Source organism: Heterodontus francisci, chromosome 24 (assembly GCF_036365525.1).
Source record: "Heterodontus francisci isolate sHetFra1 chromosome 24, sHetFra1.hap1, whole genome shotgun sequence".
In the NCBI taxonomy this organism is placed as follows: Eukaryota; Metazoa; Chordata; class Chondrichthyes; order Heterodontiformes; family Heterodontidae; genus Heterodontus; species Heterodontus francisci.
Window position 1 is genome coordinate 29,661,609 of NC_090394.1, and position 15,868 is coordinate 29,677,476.

General features: G+C 43.0%; 1 protein-coding gene across 3 annotated transcripts in view; it reads right to left on the reverse strand.

Moving 5' to 3' along the window:
- sdk1a (sidekick cell adhesion molecule 1a) overlaps positions 1 to 12,960 on the reverse strand; it is a 973,689-nt gene extending 960,729 nt beyond the window's left edge. For all 3 annotated transcript variants that reach the window (XM_068055814.1, XM_068055813.1, XM_068055815.1), the window contains exon 1: positions 11,428 to 12,960. In XM_068055814.1, the coding sequence (XP_067911915.1) occupies positions 11,428 to 12,064 (637 nt within the window). In that variant the 5' untranslated portion in view covers positions 12,065 to 12,960. The remainder of the gene's footprint in view (positions 1 to 11,427) is intronic.
- Positions 12,961 to 15,868: the final 2,908 nt, after the last annotated feature.

A 15,868-nucleotide genomic window follows, 5' to 3' on the forward strand; every position in this document is an offset into this window, starting at 1 on the left:
ACCACCCAAATGTCACTGCCTCAAAATGAACTGTAGCAATAACTGTATGAAACTGTGAACCATCCCATTAACACAACATACCTGTTGTAATTATGAAAAAATGTTCACCTGCAGATTACTCTCAATATTTACAGATGATTTTTTTTTAAAATCTCATTACAATCAGGGAACAGGGCTCTGCAGTGGTCACGTACCTCATAGTACCACAAGTACATTGAGTTATCTGACTAGCACAACTCTGGTTTGGTCTGTGAACTACCAGTTGATTCATATCAATGATAAGTACGATACATGGAAAAGTACTGTGCAAAATAAAATAGGAGGGGGAAAACAAGCGAACAGAATACACAGTGGTTCAGTAACTGTTTCCTATTTTTGTTCTCCTCACCCCAATTGCAAGAAACACAATTTCATTTTCTGGTCAAAAAGTATAGCAAAAGTAGAAGCTTGAAATAAAAGCTAAAAGGCATTTGAAAATAAGTAGCAGTTCTAACTCTTTCATTGTCCTATTGCTAAAATTACTGATTTTAGTCCAGCACATCAGGGTACAATTTTAAGCACTGCAAATATAAACCAAAGGTTTAAGCATGGCAGGCTTTCAATGTATTTCGATAGCAATAAATTTATAAACTCTAATTTCATATTTGGTCTTTAAAACAGAAACAGATAAACTTACACCAAAAAGAAATTGCTGTTATGTGCATTAGTAATTATTCAGAAACTTCCACCATGTCAGTTGACCTTTACAGATGCTATTACTGGAATTACTCCTATAAAAGTGATGTTGTTTGAGTTTTTTTTTTAAATACACAAACCTTTATTAATAACCAGAAACCTCATTTCAACCTCGTGTGATTGCAACTGAAATGATATGGAAACATTTTATTACTGACAACTGTCCATTAGATAGTTATAAAAAACAAAATTCTAAAATTTGAGCTAAGGATTTTATTTTGTTATAAATTTATGAGCACGCAAAATGACTGCCATTACGGAGTATTTCAGGTCTAATGTTTTATGTTGGAGCTTTACTACTAAGTATTTCAGACTCATTAGATAATGTTTCAAATTATTTTAGAAATTGATTAAGAATCAGATTTGAGCTCACCCAATGGCTTAGTAGTCAGTGCTCTGGACAATGGAGTATTAAGATATAAAGGTACTAAATGTCCCAAGTTTATCCCTCGGACTAGACCAAGTTAGCCAATTTCAACTCAGGGGGCAACAGTTGGCCTCAGCACTCTTAAGCAGGGGGTTGAAGGGCAAAAAAAAAAATTCATGTTGTTTGCAACGTAGTAACTCCTGCTGGAAAACGTATTTGTTGCTGTTCTCTATAGTCATAGAAGCTGCTGGCATTTATGCAAGTAATTTCCGTGGGGTTTCTCCAATCTCCAGCCATAACTCTAAAAAAAAACTAGTCTTGTATCAATAATCTTGTTCTGGTCTTGTAACTGTAAGGTAATACAAAGAATTTATTTCGAACTGAAATGTCTAGAAACCTCTGACTGCATCATTTGAGGAGAGAGACAGTTCATGAATTATTTTCTTTTAGGTGTGAAACAAAATGACCAGAAATGGTTTGCCTTCAAACCAACAACATGGAATTAGTGAAAGGATCCATTCACAATGTCAGTTCTAATATCTATCATGATTCAACAATCTGCACCTCTGGCACTAAGATTTGAAGGAATCTAAAGTCCAAAGAGGGGTCAGCATGTTAAGTACACAAACCATCTATTCCTGAGGTCAATCAATCTTCTGTGGTAACTTGGCTAGGGGAAAAAAAAGCATTTATAATGGTGCGAAAAAATATCCATGTCAACCTGTCCAAATAAAAATTGTTTCACAGCCAAGCAATGTTCTTCGCCATTTATCCTCTCGGACAGATACGCAAGTCTAAAATAAATTGCTATGATGATTAAATACTACTATATGTCAGACAACACATTATAAATTCAGAATAATAGATACATTATAGTGGACAGTTGTTATTTGGTTACCTATCTGATAGGTTTTTCCCCATTGCCCATGGTTTTCTTGCCTCATGGTATGTATCTTCACCTTTAAGATATATCTCAGTGAAATGTGGCAAAGCAGGAAGGTAAAGGAAAGAAATTACAGGACAGAGATGTAATATGTACATGTCTTTGTTGTAGGGGAGGCGCGAGGTGGAAGGAGAACCAGAGACAATGAAGGAATGGCAATATATTTCAAAATTAGGATGTTGCGTGACTTGGACGGTAAGTTGCAGGTGGTGGTTTTCCCCATGCGCTTGCTGCCCTTGCTCTTCTAGGCGATAGTGGTCGTGGGTTCAGGATGTGCTGCCAAAGAAGCCTTAGCAAGTTGGGGGTGGGGGGGGGGGGTGTGCAATGCATCTCATATGGTACACAGGGCAGCCATGAGCCATGGGGCATTGGTGGTCGAGGGAGTGGATGTGTAACATGGTGGATAAAGGTACCAATCAAGCAGGTTGTTTTATCCTGGATGATGTCGAGCTTCGAGTCTTGTTGGAGCTTCATTCTTCTAGGCAAGTCAAGAGTAATCCATCACACTCCCAATTTGTAGATGGTACAAAGGTTTGAGAGTCAGAAGGTGAGTTACTCAACATAACATTCCCAGCCTCTGACCTGCTTTTATAGCCACAGTATTGATGTGGCTTGTTCAGTTAAGTTTCTGGTCAATGGTAACCCCGGGGTTGGTGGTGGTGTAGTGGTAATGTCACTAGACAACTAACTCAGAGGTCCAGGCTAATGCTCTGGGGACATTGGTTTGAATGCCACCATGGCAGATGGTGGAATTTGAAATCCATTAATAAACCTGGAATTTTAAAAAAGTTAGTCTAGTGATCACCATGAAACCATTGTCGATCGTTGTAAAAACCCATGTCACGAATGTCCTTTAGGGAAGAAAATCTGCTGTCCTTACCTGGTCTGGCCTACATGTGACGGAAGACCCACACAATGTGTTTGACTCTTAACTGCACTCTGAAATGGCCTCGCAAGCCACTCAGTTGTATCAAACCACTACAAAAAGTCTATGAAAAAAGGAATGAAACCGGACGGACCACCCAGCATCGACCTCGGCACCGGAAACGACAAAGGCAAACCCAGCCGTGGCAACCCTGCAAAGTCCTCCTTACTAACATCTGGGAGCTTGTACCAAAGTTGGGAGAGCTGTCTCACAGACTAGTCAAGCAACAGCCTCACTGAATCATACCATGCAGATAATGTCCCATACACCACCATGACCATTCCCGGGTAGGTCTTGTCCCATCGACATGAGGTGGTGGCACAGTGATGTACAGTCGGGAGGGAGTTGCCCTGGGAGTCCTCAACATTGACTCTGCACCCCCTGAAGTCTTGTGCCATCAGGTCAAACATGGGCAAGAAAACCTTCTGCTAATTACTACTTACCGCCTCCACCCCTCGGCTGATGAACCAGTGCTTCTCCATGTTGAACACTAATTGGAAGAAGCATGAGAGTAGCAAGGGCACATACTGTACTCTGGGTGCGGGACTTCAAGGTCCATCACCAAGAATGGCCCGGCAGCACCGAGCTGGCCAAGTCCTAAAGGACACAGCTGCTAGACTAGGTCTGCGGCAGGTGGTGAGGGACCACCAAGAGAGACTTACTTGACCTTGTCCTCACCAACCTACTGGTGGCAGATGCATCTGTCCATGACAGTCCTGGTAGAAGTGACCACTGTATAGTCCTTGTGGAGACCAAGTCCCATCTTCACGCGGAGGGTACCCACCATGTTGTGTGGCACTACCAATGTGATAAATAGGATAGATTTCGAACAGATCTAGCAACTACATGAGGCGCTGTGGGCCATCAAGCAGCAGCAAAATTGTACTCAACCACAATCTGCAACACCATGGCCCGGCATATCCTCCACTCTACCATTATCATCAAGCTGGACAAACCAACTCTGGCTCAATGAGGAGTGCAGGAGGGCATGCCAGGAGCAGCACAGGCATATCTAAAAATGAGGTGTCAGTCTGGTGAAGCTACAACACAGGACTACTTGCATGGCTAACAGCAAAAACAGCATGCAACAGGCAGGGCTAAGTGATCCCATAAACAACAGATCAGATCTAAGCTTTGCAATCCTGCCACATCCAGTCGTGAATGGTGGTGAACAATTAAACAACTGAAGAGGAGGCGCCACAAACATGCCCATCCTCAACTATGAGGGAGCCCAGCACATCAGTGCAAAAGACAAGGCTGAAGCATTTGCATCATCTTCAGCCAAACGTGCTGAGCAGATAATCCATCTCAGCCTCCTCCTGAGGTCCCCAGCATCACAGATGCCAATCTTCAGCCAATCTGATTCACTCCACGTGATATCAAAAAACTGAACGCACTGGATACAGCAAAAGCCATGGGCCCTGACAACGTTCCGGCAATTGTACTGAAGACGCGCTCCAGAACTAGCCACACCCCTAACCAAGCTGTTCCAGTACAGATACAACATGGACATCTACCTGGCAATGTGGAAAATTGCCCAGCTATGTCCTGTCCACAAAAAGCAGGACAAATCCGACCCGGCCAATTACTGCCTTATCAGTTTACTCCTGATCATCAGCAAAGTGATGGCATTTGCTCAGCAATAACCTGCTACTGACGCTCAGTTTGGGTTCTGCCAGGGCCACGCAGCTCCTGACCTCATTGCAGCCTTGGTTCAAACATAGGCAAAAGAGCTAAACTCCAGAGGTGAAGTGAGAGTGACTGCCCTTGACATCAAGGCAGCATTTCATCGAGTATGACATCAAGGAGCCATAGCAAAACTGGAGTCAATGGGAATCAGGAAGAAAACTCTCCACTGGTTGGAGTCATACCTAGCACAAAGGAAGATGATTGTGATTGTTGGAGGTCAGTCATCTCAGTCCCAGAAATCACTGCAGGAGTTCCTCAGGGTAGTGTCCTGGGCCCAACCATCTTCAAAAGTGAGGATGTTCACTGATGATTGCACAATGTTCAGCACCATTCGCAACTCCTCAGATACTGAAGCAGTCCGTGTAGAAATGCAAGACCTGGACAATATCCAGGCTTGGGCTGATAAGTGACAAGTCACATTCGCACCATACAAGTACCAGGCAATGACCATCTCCAACAAGATAGAATCTAACCATCTCCCCTTGACATTCAATGGCATTACCATCACTGAATCTCCCACTAACATCCTGGGGGGTCACCATTGACCAGAAGCTCAACTGGATCAACCACAAAAATGCTGTGGCTACAACAGCAGATCAGAGGCTGGGAATTCTGTGGTAAGTAACTCACCTCCCATCTCCCCAATTCCTGTCCACCATCTACAAGGCATAAGTCTGGAGTGTAATGCAATACTCTCCACTTGCCTGGATGGCTGCAGCTCCAACAACACTCAAGAAGCTCAATACCATCCAGGACAAAGCAGCCTGCTTGATTGGCACCCCATCCACCACCTTCAATATTCACTCCCTGCACCACTGATGCATAGTGACAGCAATGTGTACCATCTACAAGATGCACTGCAGCCACGCAACAAGGTTCCTTGGACAGCACCTTCCAAACCCACGACCTCTACCACCTTGAAGGACAAGGACAGCAGATGCATGGGAACACCACCATCTGAATGTTCCTCTCCATCCACACACCATCCTGACTTGGAACAATATCGCCGCTCCTTCGTTGGCGCTGGGTCAAAATCCTAGAACTCCCTTAACAGCACTGTTTGTGTACCTACACCCCAAGGACTGCAGTGGTTCAAGAAGGCAGCTCACCACCACTTTAAGGGCAAAATCGGAATGGACAATAAATGCTGGCCTAGCCAGCAATGTCGGCATCTCCTGAACAAATGTAAAAAAAGTATATTGATGGTGGAGGATTCAACAATGATAAAGCAGTTGAATGTCATGGGGAGGTGGTTCAACTCACTCTTGCTGGAGATGGTCATTGCCTGGCACTTATGTGGCACAAATATTACTTGCCATTTATCAGCCCAAGCCTGAATATTGTCCAAGTCTTGCTGCATACGGGCACAGATTGATTATCTGAGGAGTTGCAAATGGAACTGAACGTTGTTCAATCAGCAGCAAACATCCCCACTTCCAACCTAATGATGAAAGGAAAGTCATTGATGAGGTGGCTGAAGATGGTTGGGCCTTGAGGAACTCCTGCAGCGATGTCCTGGTGTTGAGATGATTGACCTCCAACAACCACAATTTTCTACCTTTGTGTTAGGCATGACTCCAGCCAGTGCAGAGTTTTCCACCGTCAAATGCTGCCTTGATGTCAAGGGCAGTCACTCTCATCCTGCCTGTGGAATTCACCTCTTTGGTCCAAAGCTGCGATGAGGTCTGGAGCTAAGTGGTCCTGACAGATCTCAAACAGAATAAATTGGTGAGCAGGTTATTGCTGAGTAAGTGCCACTTGATAGCACTGTCAATGACAACTTCCATTACTTTGATGATTGAAAATAGACCGATGAGGCGAGAAATGTTTGTGGACATGACATACCTGGGCAATTTTCCACTTTGTCGGGTAAATGCCAATATTATAGCTGTACTGGAACAGCTAGGCTAGAGACAGAGCTAGTTCTGGAGCATGTCTTCAGCACTACAGCTGGGATAATGTCAGGGCCCATCAGCTTCGCTGTATCCAGAGTGCTCAGCCGCAAAGTGAATCGAATTGGCTGAAGACTGGCATTCGTACAGTTGGGAACCTCTGGCTGAAGATGGTTACAAACGCTTCAGAATTGGCTTTTGTACTCACGTGCTGGGCTCTGTCACCGTTACAGATGACAATGTTCATGGAGCCCCCTCCTCCCATTAGTTGCCCACCACTATTCACGACTGGATTGGCAGGACTGCAGCGCTTTACTCTGATCCACTGGTTGTGGGGTCACTTAGCACTGTCTTTCGCATACCACTTTCACTATTTAGCATGTATGTAGTTCTATGTTGTAGCTTCAGCAGGCTGACACTTTTTTTTTTTACAAAAGGTTATGTCTGGTGCTGCTCCTGGCATGTTCTTCTACACTTCTCATTGAACCAAGGTTGATCCCTTGACTTGATGGTGAAGGTGGAGTGAGAGATGTGCCATACCATGAGGTTACAGAATGTGGTGGAATACAATTCCGCTACTGCAGCTGATATAGCCCACAACACTTCATGGATACTTGTTTTGAGCTGCTCGATCTGTTCTGAATCTCTCTCATTTAGCACAGTAGCTGTATCTTTAAGACTTGATAAAGAAATTGGAGTTGGGGAGGGAAGGGGAGGATTTTGATTTGTGGGCCTGAAGCTGAGTTATATAAGTCTTTTGCTTTAGTTCTACAGCTTTAGACATAATTAGTTGGTTAACCTTTCCATGCTTATGCATTTGGAACTCAAGGATGTTTTAAAAAAGGGCTTTGGTTAAAAACACCATAGTCTCAGAGAAAGCATAACTGGAACCACTAACAAGCCATCAAATTTCACACGAGTAATTGATGCTATATTGGTAAAACAATTCTTCAAACCTTCACAGCTTTATTATATTCTTGGGTAAGATAGATGGAACATATCACAGGACATTAATTTAACTACATCACCAGTACACAATAATCCACACCCATTTTGAAAACGGCTTTTCACCAAAGCAGAGGATACATGCAACATGCATCCAAGCAAAATGACTTGCATTGGGTAAATGTTCCCCCTCCCCCCCCCCAAACATTCTAATTGCATACATACTAGCTGAAAATAAACTTTATTAGCCCAAAATATTATTGATTTTGGTTTAAATTCTGACTATAGCCAGCTAACAACTTCATTATTTCCAATACTCTTCAATATTCAAGATTATGATGGTTTATAATATGACTTCCATTCTTGTGATAATAATGAGAAACTGGTTTGCAACAAGAAGAATTGAAGAGCAGTTAGTAAAACTTGGCTGATCTGTACTTAACTTCATCTACCCACCTTGGTTCCATAGCCGTCAATACTCTCGTCTATCAATCTCAGTTTTAAGTTTTCAATGGACCTAGCCTCAATAGCTTTATGGGAGAAGACTGTTCCAGATTTCCACCATCCTTTGTTTGAAGAAGTGCTTCCTGACATCACCCATGCACAGCCTCGCTCTAACTTTAAGGTTATGCCCCCTGGTTCTGGACTTGCTACCAGAGGAATTTGTTACTCTCTATCTATCCTATCATCTCCTTTAATCATTTTAAACACATCTATGAGATCACCCCTTAATCTTCTATTCTCAAGAGAATACTCCACAAGACTCGTCTACACAACCTGTCATCATAATTTAATCCTTTTTGCCGCAGTATCAATTTGATGAATCTGTGTGGCAACCCCTCCAAGCCCAGCACATGCCTTCCTGAGGTGTGGCACCCAGAATTGAACATAATACCTTAAATTGGATCTAATCAGAGCTCTATATAACTGCAACATAACTTTTACCCCATTGTATTCCAACCCTCTTGAGATAAAGGCCAACATTTCATTAACCTTTTAAACTTTTTTTGTACCTGTCAACTAGCTTTTAGTCCTTTTACAACTTTCTGTTCCCAACTACATTACTTACTATGCCACTTAACTTGGTGTTGTCAGCAAACTTGGACTTCATTCAAGTTACTTATAAACATTGTGAAAAGCTGAGGCTACCGCACAGAATTCTAGGGGGCACTGCTCATCACACCCTGCTGGAGTACATACCCAGCATACTTACTTTTTGTCTCCTACCTCCTAACCAATTCCTTAGCCACGTCACAGGTTGCCTCCAGTTCCATATGTTCTCATTTTTGTTCGCAGTCTCTTTTGTGGAACCTTACTAAATGCCTTCTGCAAGTCCACATAAACAGCCTTCAGCACACACTTATATACCACATTAATTACCATCTCAAAATTCAAATAGATTTGTTAGACATGATTTACCCTTTACAAATTCATGCTGGCTCTCTATCAGGTTCATGCTTGTACTAGTGTGTCACTCTGTCCCTATTAATAGATTCTAGTAATTTTCCCACAAAAGACGCTAGACGAATAGGCCGATAACTTCCTAGTTCATCTCTCTTGCCCTTCTTAAATAGTGGAGTGAAACTGGCAATTTTCCAATCCATGGGGACAATTCCTGAATCAAGGGTTTGAGAAAAAACACTGGTACTGACTTGCTGGGCCAAATGCAGTAATATTCTGTGATTCTTTACACTGGATATTGAAGTGTACAGATTAACGCGAACATTGTTGGTTAGAAACCAAGATATGCAACTGGCCTTTGCCCCACTTGGAATTTGCAATTAAAAATAATTACCACATAAAATGTAACCTAAAGTTTCAATTGCAGAGTGTTTTGAACAATCACAGAATTGTTACAGCGCAGAAGGAGGCCATTCAGCCTATCACGTCTGCACTGGCTCTCCCAAAGAACAATTCCCTCAGTGCCATTCTCCCACCTTCTCCCCATAATCCTGCACATTCTTCCTTTTCATATCACAACCTAATTCCTTTTTGAATGCTTCAATTGAACCTGCCTCCACCACACTCTCTCAGCAGTGCATTCCTGACCGTAACAACGCGTTGTGTGGAAAGGTTTTTCCTCATGTCGCTTTTGCTTCTCTTACCAAATACTTTAAATCTGGCCCCTCTCATTCTCGATCCTTTCATAAGTGGGAACAGTTTCTCTCTATCTACTCTGTCCAGACCCATGATTTTGAATACCTCGATAAAATCACCACTCAGCCTTCTCTTCCACAAGGAAAACAGTCCTAATTTCTCCAATCTATCTCCATAACTGAATTTCATCATTCTTGTGAATTTTTTCTGTACTCTCTCCAATGCACTCACATGTTTCCTAAAGTGCGATGCCCATAATTGGACACAATACTCCAGCTGAGGCCGAATTAGTATCTTATACAAGTTCAACATAACTTCCTTGCTCTTGTACTCTATGCCCCTATTAATAATGTACTCCTGAGAATCTGCATTTTTCCATCATCGATTTTCCTTTAATTGTACCGGGGCTAATGGTATGAGCTTTTGACTTAGTGGCAGCATTCCCATCTGAAGAGTCAGAAGCTGCAACACTCAAGCACTCCTCCAGATAGTCCCAGCAAGTGGGCACTGGAGCTCTGACTCTGAATTCTGGGTTGACATCCTATTGTGAATGGTGGATTTGGGTGGTCCTCCCTATCGTAGGGGTTATGGGAGTCCATAAAAACCTCTGGTTTATAGGACTAACCATTCCATCAGCTGGTATAAAAAGATGGTTCTTGCCATGAAAGGAGACATGGCCTGTCAGATGTTAATCTGTCTGTGAACCCTTCCACTAGTTCAAACTATTCCCCAAGGGAAGTATTAAGATTTTTAAAAAACAACAGGACTAATTATAAAGAGGAGTATGAAACTGAATACAATTAGGATACAAAAATCAGAGGGAAAAAAGTCAAGATTGAAGTTAATGGACAGGTACTCCAGTCTTAAAATAAGGTTCAGTTTTGTAATTGTTTAAACATAGTAACACCAGTGCAATACAAAAAGGTCCTTTTATGCTGAATTAATATCACTTCTAACAGGGATACGAATTTAATTTAGAGCACTGGCACTTGAGTAAACGAGGCGCTGGCGTGTATATAAATTATGACGGCGTATCCCTCAAGCAAAAGAACTTCAGTAACACACCATAAAAATGCAATATCGGTTTATTCACTGGGTAAAACAATTCGGGGTTTTGAATATTTTCTGGATCGCATCAGACAATACAATTACGAGGCAGTACCGTTATTTGCACTTGTTTGTTCGTTAGCTCCATCAGAGTTTTCTTATATACTGCCAAAAGCAATAACAAAAACAGCAGATAATTCATAATGCAATACGGAAAGCTATAGAACAAGGAGATCGTGAGATTGCATTGGATTGACAAATGAGTACAGTATGTTGCTACTTCGCGTTGCAATTCTGTAATGAAAAGTGGAACCGATAGAAGTGCTAATTTATACTGACTGGTCCCAATATTTCAATTTTTTTATTTTGTTCCCGTGGCAAATACCCAAAAAGGATGCAGTCTCATTAACTCACTCACCAGTGGATAATTCTTCCTTAATGATACAAAGTCAGCTTGGAAAGTAAAGCTCCTGTAAAAACCGATAAGCGCACAACATTCCATGTTGCACGTTTAACCCTTAGAGCGCTCCATGTAGTTTGCAGATTTCAAAATTCCACTTTTTTGTTTACTATCAAGCATTTTTGCAAAGAAACCAAATGAAACCTGGAAAATTGCTACCCATGTCCACAGTTAAATTAGTGGGCTGCAAGTCACAAGTGTGATCTGAACTGCCCTTGATGTCCCTGCGAGATTAATCTTTTAAATAAAATCGAATCCCAAAGCATAACTTCAGTTCTCCGCGGTGAAAGGACATTAGATACACTGAATGTTGCACTCTGATCTTACCTTGCGCCAGGGTTTGTAGCACGTGGATATGAAACAGCACAAACGTCCACAATCTCCCAAAACATCCAAACAAATTAAAGTTTCCTCTCGCACCAGCAAATCCGATTGTTCCCTTGAATACTCCCGATTTTGACCCCATGATCGATGCATCGATGTCACCACTTCGGTTTCCAATTTGGTTATTGATTACTCCTTTCAAACAAGGCCCTTGCTTTATTTCCCTTTGGTTATTGATTGCATAGTCCGTATTCCTTTTTTCTTTGGCAATTCCGATCCCCTGATTACGAACTGGATTCGGGCGTTGGGTCGACTTCTGCTCATTGATTCTTCCTGGGTGAAGGCTCCCAATCGATCCCTGCAGGACTATCTTTTGGCATCGATTCTTCGGATAATGAATTACGGATGGCGCAGGGTTTTCAATTAGTTCGCGGCTCGCAGCCCCAGAGTGCGGTTCCCTCCTCCTGGTCCCGCTGCTTGAATTGCCGATCATCGCCTCCAGGCCTGCGTTTCCAACCCCTAGTGTTTTGCTCGCCTCTGGATATCTATCACCGTCCATAACATCGACCAGCCCACAACTCGTGTCTCCTATCATCTGTTGATCGCTTCGATCAGTGCAGTCAGCTCGCTCTCTAACCATCGATACGCTTTGGTATTTACTGATTCAATCACTGATTTTTTTCAATGAACATATATTAAACTGAATGAACGCCACCTCCGAGCCGCTGGCTGAGTTGTTTTTTTTTTGGTTGGTTGCCTTGGGGAGGCGGGTCGGGTTTGGTTTAATCTCTTGCCGCCTTCTAATGATTGCCAGCTCCCTGGTCAAGGTTCGGATCTCTCTCCTGATTTCCTGGATGGGGACGGCGACACCCCGTTCTAACAGGCCACCTTCACCCCCCGGCAGAAACAAGCGGAGGTGGAAATGGATGCCTTTTCTTCCCAATCCTCGCTTTTTTTTTATTCCACGGATACTTTCCGATATACAGCAGCCGGGAGAAACTCCAGACAGCAATAATGAATCCCTCTGAACTTTCCCCCCTCCCCCGCCTCTTGCAATAGCTGGTTGATAATTAACTCCAACGTTTTATTTTAAAAAAGTTTATCTCTCCAATGAAAGTTTATTTCTTCCAACAGAGAGTGGTGACGGAATACAATTCCCAAATCTTAAGTAAGTTTCGCCGTTAAAGTTTCAACTCATAATTGGAAGAACTCCCAAACTTTAACAAATTAAATTTCTTGTCCAACTTGGAAAGCTGCAGTTGACAAAACTTTTAACTTTATCAGTCAGTGAAGCGGGACCAGGGACGCGCTCTGCACACACAGGTTTAGATTTGCACATCTAAGATGCTTTTTTTTCCAAAAAAAAACTCAAAATCTTTAAACTCCGAAAAAGATCATACATTAAATTTTATGAGGTAAACGTCTCTTGTCGGATGACTTTGATCCAGGTTTTCGTGTTGTTTTGAGGCGATTTGTAACGTTAGCTTCCAGTTTTTTCCTTATCCGCCGCTTTCCTTCTCGCTAGACAAACTCCTTCGGTTAGAGCTGGAGGAAACTCGAGCGCGTTTCCGATTGGCCAACACCATAAACCTTAATTCGCGACCGGATTGGTTAACAGTCACCCTGGGGCAGATTCTGGCTTCTGATTGCCCGAACGCGGTTTCCTCTTCCACTCGCTGATTCGCTGCAATTGTGGCTGACTCTGTTTATTCTGATTGGTTAGAATGCGATCTTCGTTCTGATTGATCAGTGTGCAGAAAGGCGCTGGCTTTTTATTGGTGAAGAGGAAGAGATTGTCTCGCCGGTAAGCAAGTAAGACCTTCCCTACCATACAACCAACAGGAGGAGGAGAAGGGGAGATAGTGTTGATTGGTTCCACCAAAGAAACAACTGACCAAGTCCAGAAAATTGAAGTGAGTGAAGAAACTGGTCTTCGGTAAGGTGCAGGGGCAGTAATTACTTTAATTGAGTCCTTAAGATTAATTTTCGAGAGGGATATTTCCAATAAATCTTTAGTTGTCGTCGCAAAAGTGAAATTGCCTGTCCCAGTAAGACCATATTGTGTCCCATTTCCACCAACAACAGTTTATATTTATATAGCAGGCCTGCACAGGAGCATTATCAAACAAAATATGACACCAAGCCACATAAAGAAGTATTAGATCAGATGACGAAAAGCTTGGTCAAATAGGTAAAAGTGTGTTAAAGGATGAAAGCGAGGTGGAAAGGTGGAGAGCTGCAGGGAGGGAATTCCAGAGCTTGGGGCATAGACAACTGTAGGTGCAGCCACCAATGGTGGAGCGATTAAAATTAGGGATGCGCAAGAAGCCAGAATTAGAAGAGCGCAGATATCTTGGAAGGTTGTGGGGCTAGAAGAGATAGGGAGGGGCAAGGCCATGGAGGGATTTGAAAATCAGGATGAGAATTTTAAAATCAAGACATTACTTGACCGGGAGCCAGTGTAGGTCAGCGAGCATCAGGTGATTGGGGACGGGACTTGGTGCAGGTTAAGACACAGGCAACTCAGCTTTGGATGACTTCAGGTTTACGGAGAGTAGAATGTGGGAGACCAGCCAGGGGTGTATTGGAATGATCAAATTTAGAGGTAACAACAGCATGACTGAGGGTTTCAGCAGCAGATGAGACGAGACGGGGCAAAATTGAGCAATGTTCCGACGGTGGAAATAGGTGGTGTCATGCTCGGCCCCCACCTGCCAAGAATGAGGAAAATTAATTTAGTCATGAACATTGATTTTAAACTATTACTGGTGTGAAGAAATGACTTGTTAAACAGATCAGCCATGGCTGGAAAAGATATTTGCATATTAACAGACAGTGTTTGGAAGGACATAGCAGCCATTCCCTGACACATTCAACCCACAATGGACTTTTAATCACCAGACGTTGAAGGTGGGGGAGCTCGCATTCCAGGTTGACTGCTAAGATGGCCGAATACGCAAACAGACATGGTCAAACTAGCTAGTCACATGACTAATCTGCTGGGCAACCTGTGTTTTTTGAATTTGTACAAACAGTTTGGGCAGAAAGCAGAATGCTCCTGGACTGAGAAGATCTCTCCTGGCTGGCTCGCCACAGCCTCTCCTCTCTGCCTGTTTCCATCTCTTTCTCACAAGCTTCTGAATCAACTGAAGACACATGAACCCCAAGAGAGAAAAGTCTCCTACAGTGAGCAAGATTTAAGAAGAATACTGGGCCCCAATGAAAAGCAGGATCTACCTCCAATCAAGGACTCTACAGTGAGCTCAAAGAACCATAACAAAAACTCTTCAAATATTGCCTCAAATGTTTCCACTTTATTTTTCTTCTCTTTTCTGTCTCTATTTGCACGTATATATCGCGTATGCATGCTAGCATAGGCACGTCATGAATCCATAGGTGTTAACCGAATTAAAGTTTAAGTTTAATAAATTTCAACTTTTCTTCTTTAAACCTAAGAAAGCCTGTTTGTGCTGATTTCTTTGTCTTATAATTGGAAAGCAGTGAACAAGGATTCACCAAGGGGGAACGAAAAACACGGTGTGTTTTTTTACTCTGTTAAACTCTATTACAGTAGGACCAGGTGAAGGCTGAAAGGGAACCCTAGACTGCTTCCACACCTGTTTGTAACAGCAGTCTTAGAGATGGCACGCATATGAGGTTGGAAGCTCAGCTCGGGGTCAAACGTGACACCAAGGTTGCAAACAGAGTGGCTTAATCTCAGACTGTTGCCAGGGAGAGGAAAGAAATTGGTAGCTAGGAAACAGAGTTTGGAGCAGAGAGCAAAATCAATGGTTTCAGTCTTCCCAATATTTAATTGGAGGAAATTTCTGCTTGTCCAGTACTGGATGTCAAATAAGCAGTATTCAGCAACAGTGGGGGAGTCAAGAGAAGTGGTGGTGAGGTAGAGCTGGGTATCACCAGCGTACATGTAAAAGCTAAGGCTATGCTTTTGGATGGTGTCACCGAGTGGAAACATGAGATGAGGTGGGAGCCAAGGATAGACCCTTGTGGGACACCAAAGGTAATGGTGCGACAGCAGGAAGAGAAGTCATTGCATGTGATTCTCTGGCTATGATTAAATAGATAAGAGTCAAACCAGGTGAGAGCAGTCCCACCCATTTGGATGGCAGTGGAGAGGCGTAAAAGGAGGCTGGTGTGGTCAACAGTGTCAAAGGCTGCAGACAGGTCGCGAAGGACGAGGAGGGAAGGTTTACCTTTGTCACAGTCACATTGGATGTCATTTGCGACTTTGATATGCTGTTTCAATTCTGTGGCAGTGCGGAAACTTGATTGGTGGGATTCAAACATGGAGTTCTAGGAAAGGTGGGAACCGATCTTGAAAATGACAACACATTCAAGGACTTTAGAGGGGAAAGGGAGTTTGAAGATGGGACGGTAGTTTGCAAGGGCGGTGGGGTCAAGTTTTTTTTTGAGGAGAGGGCCG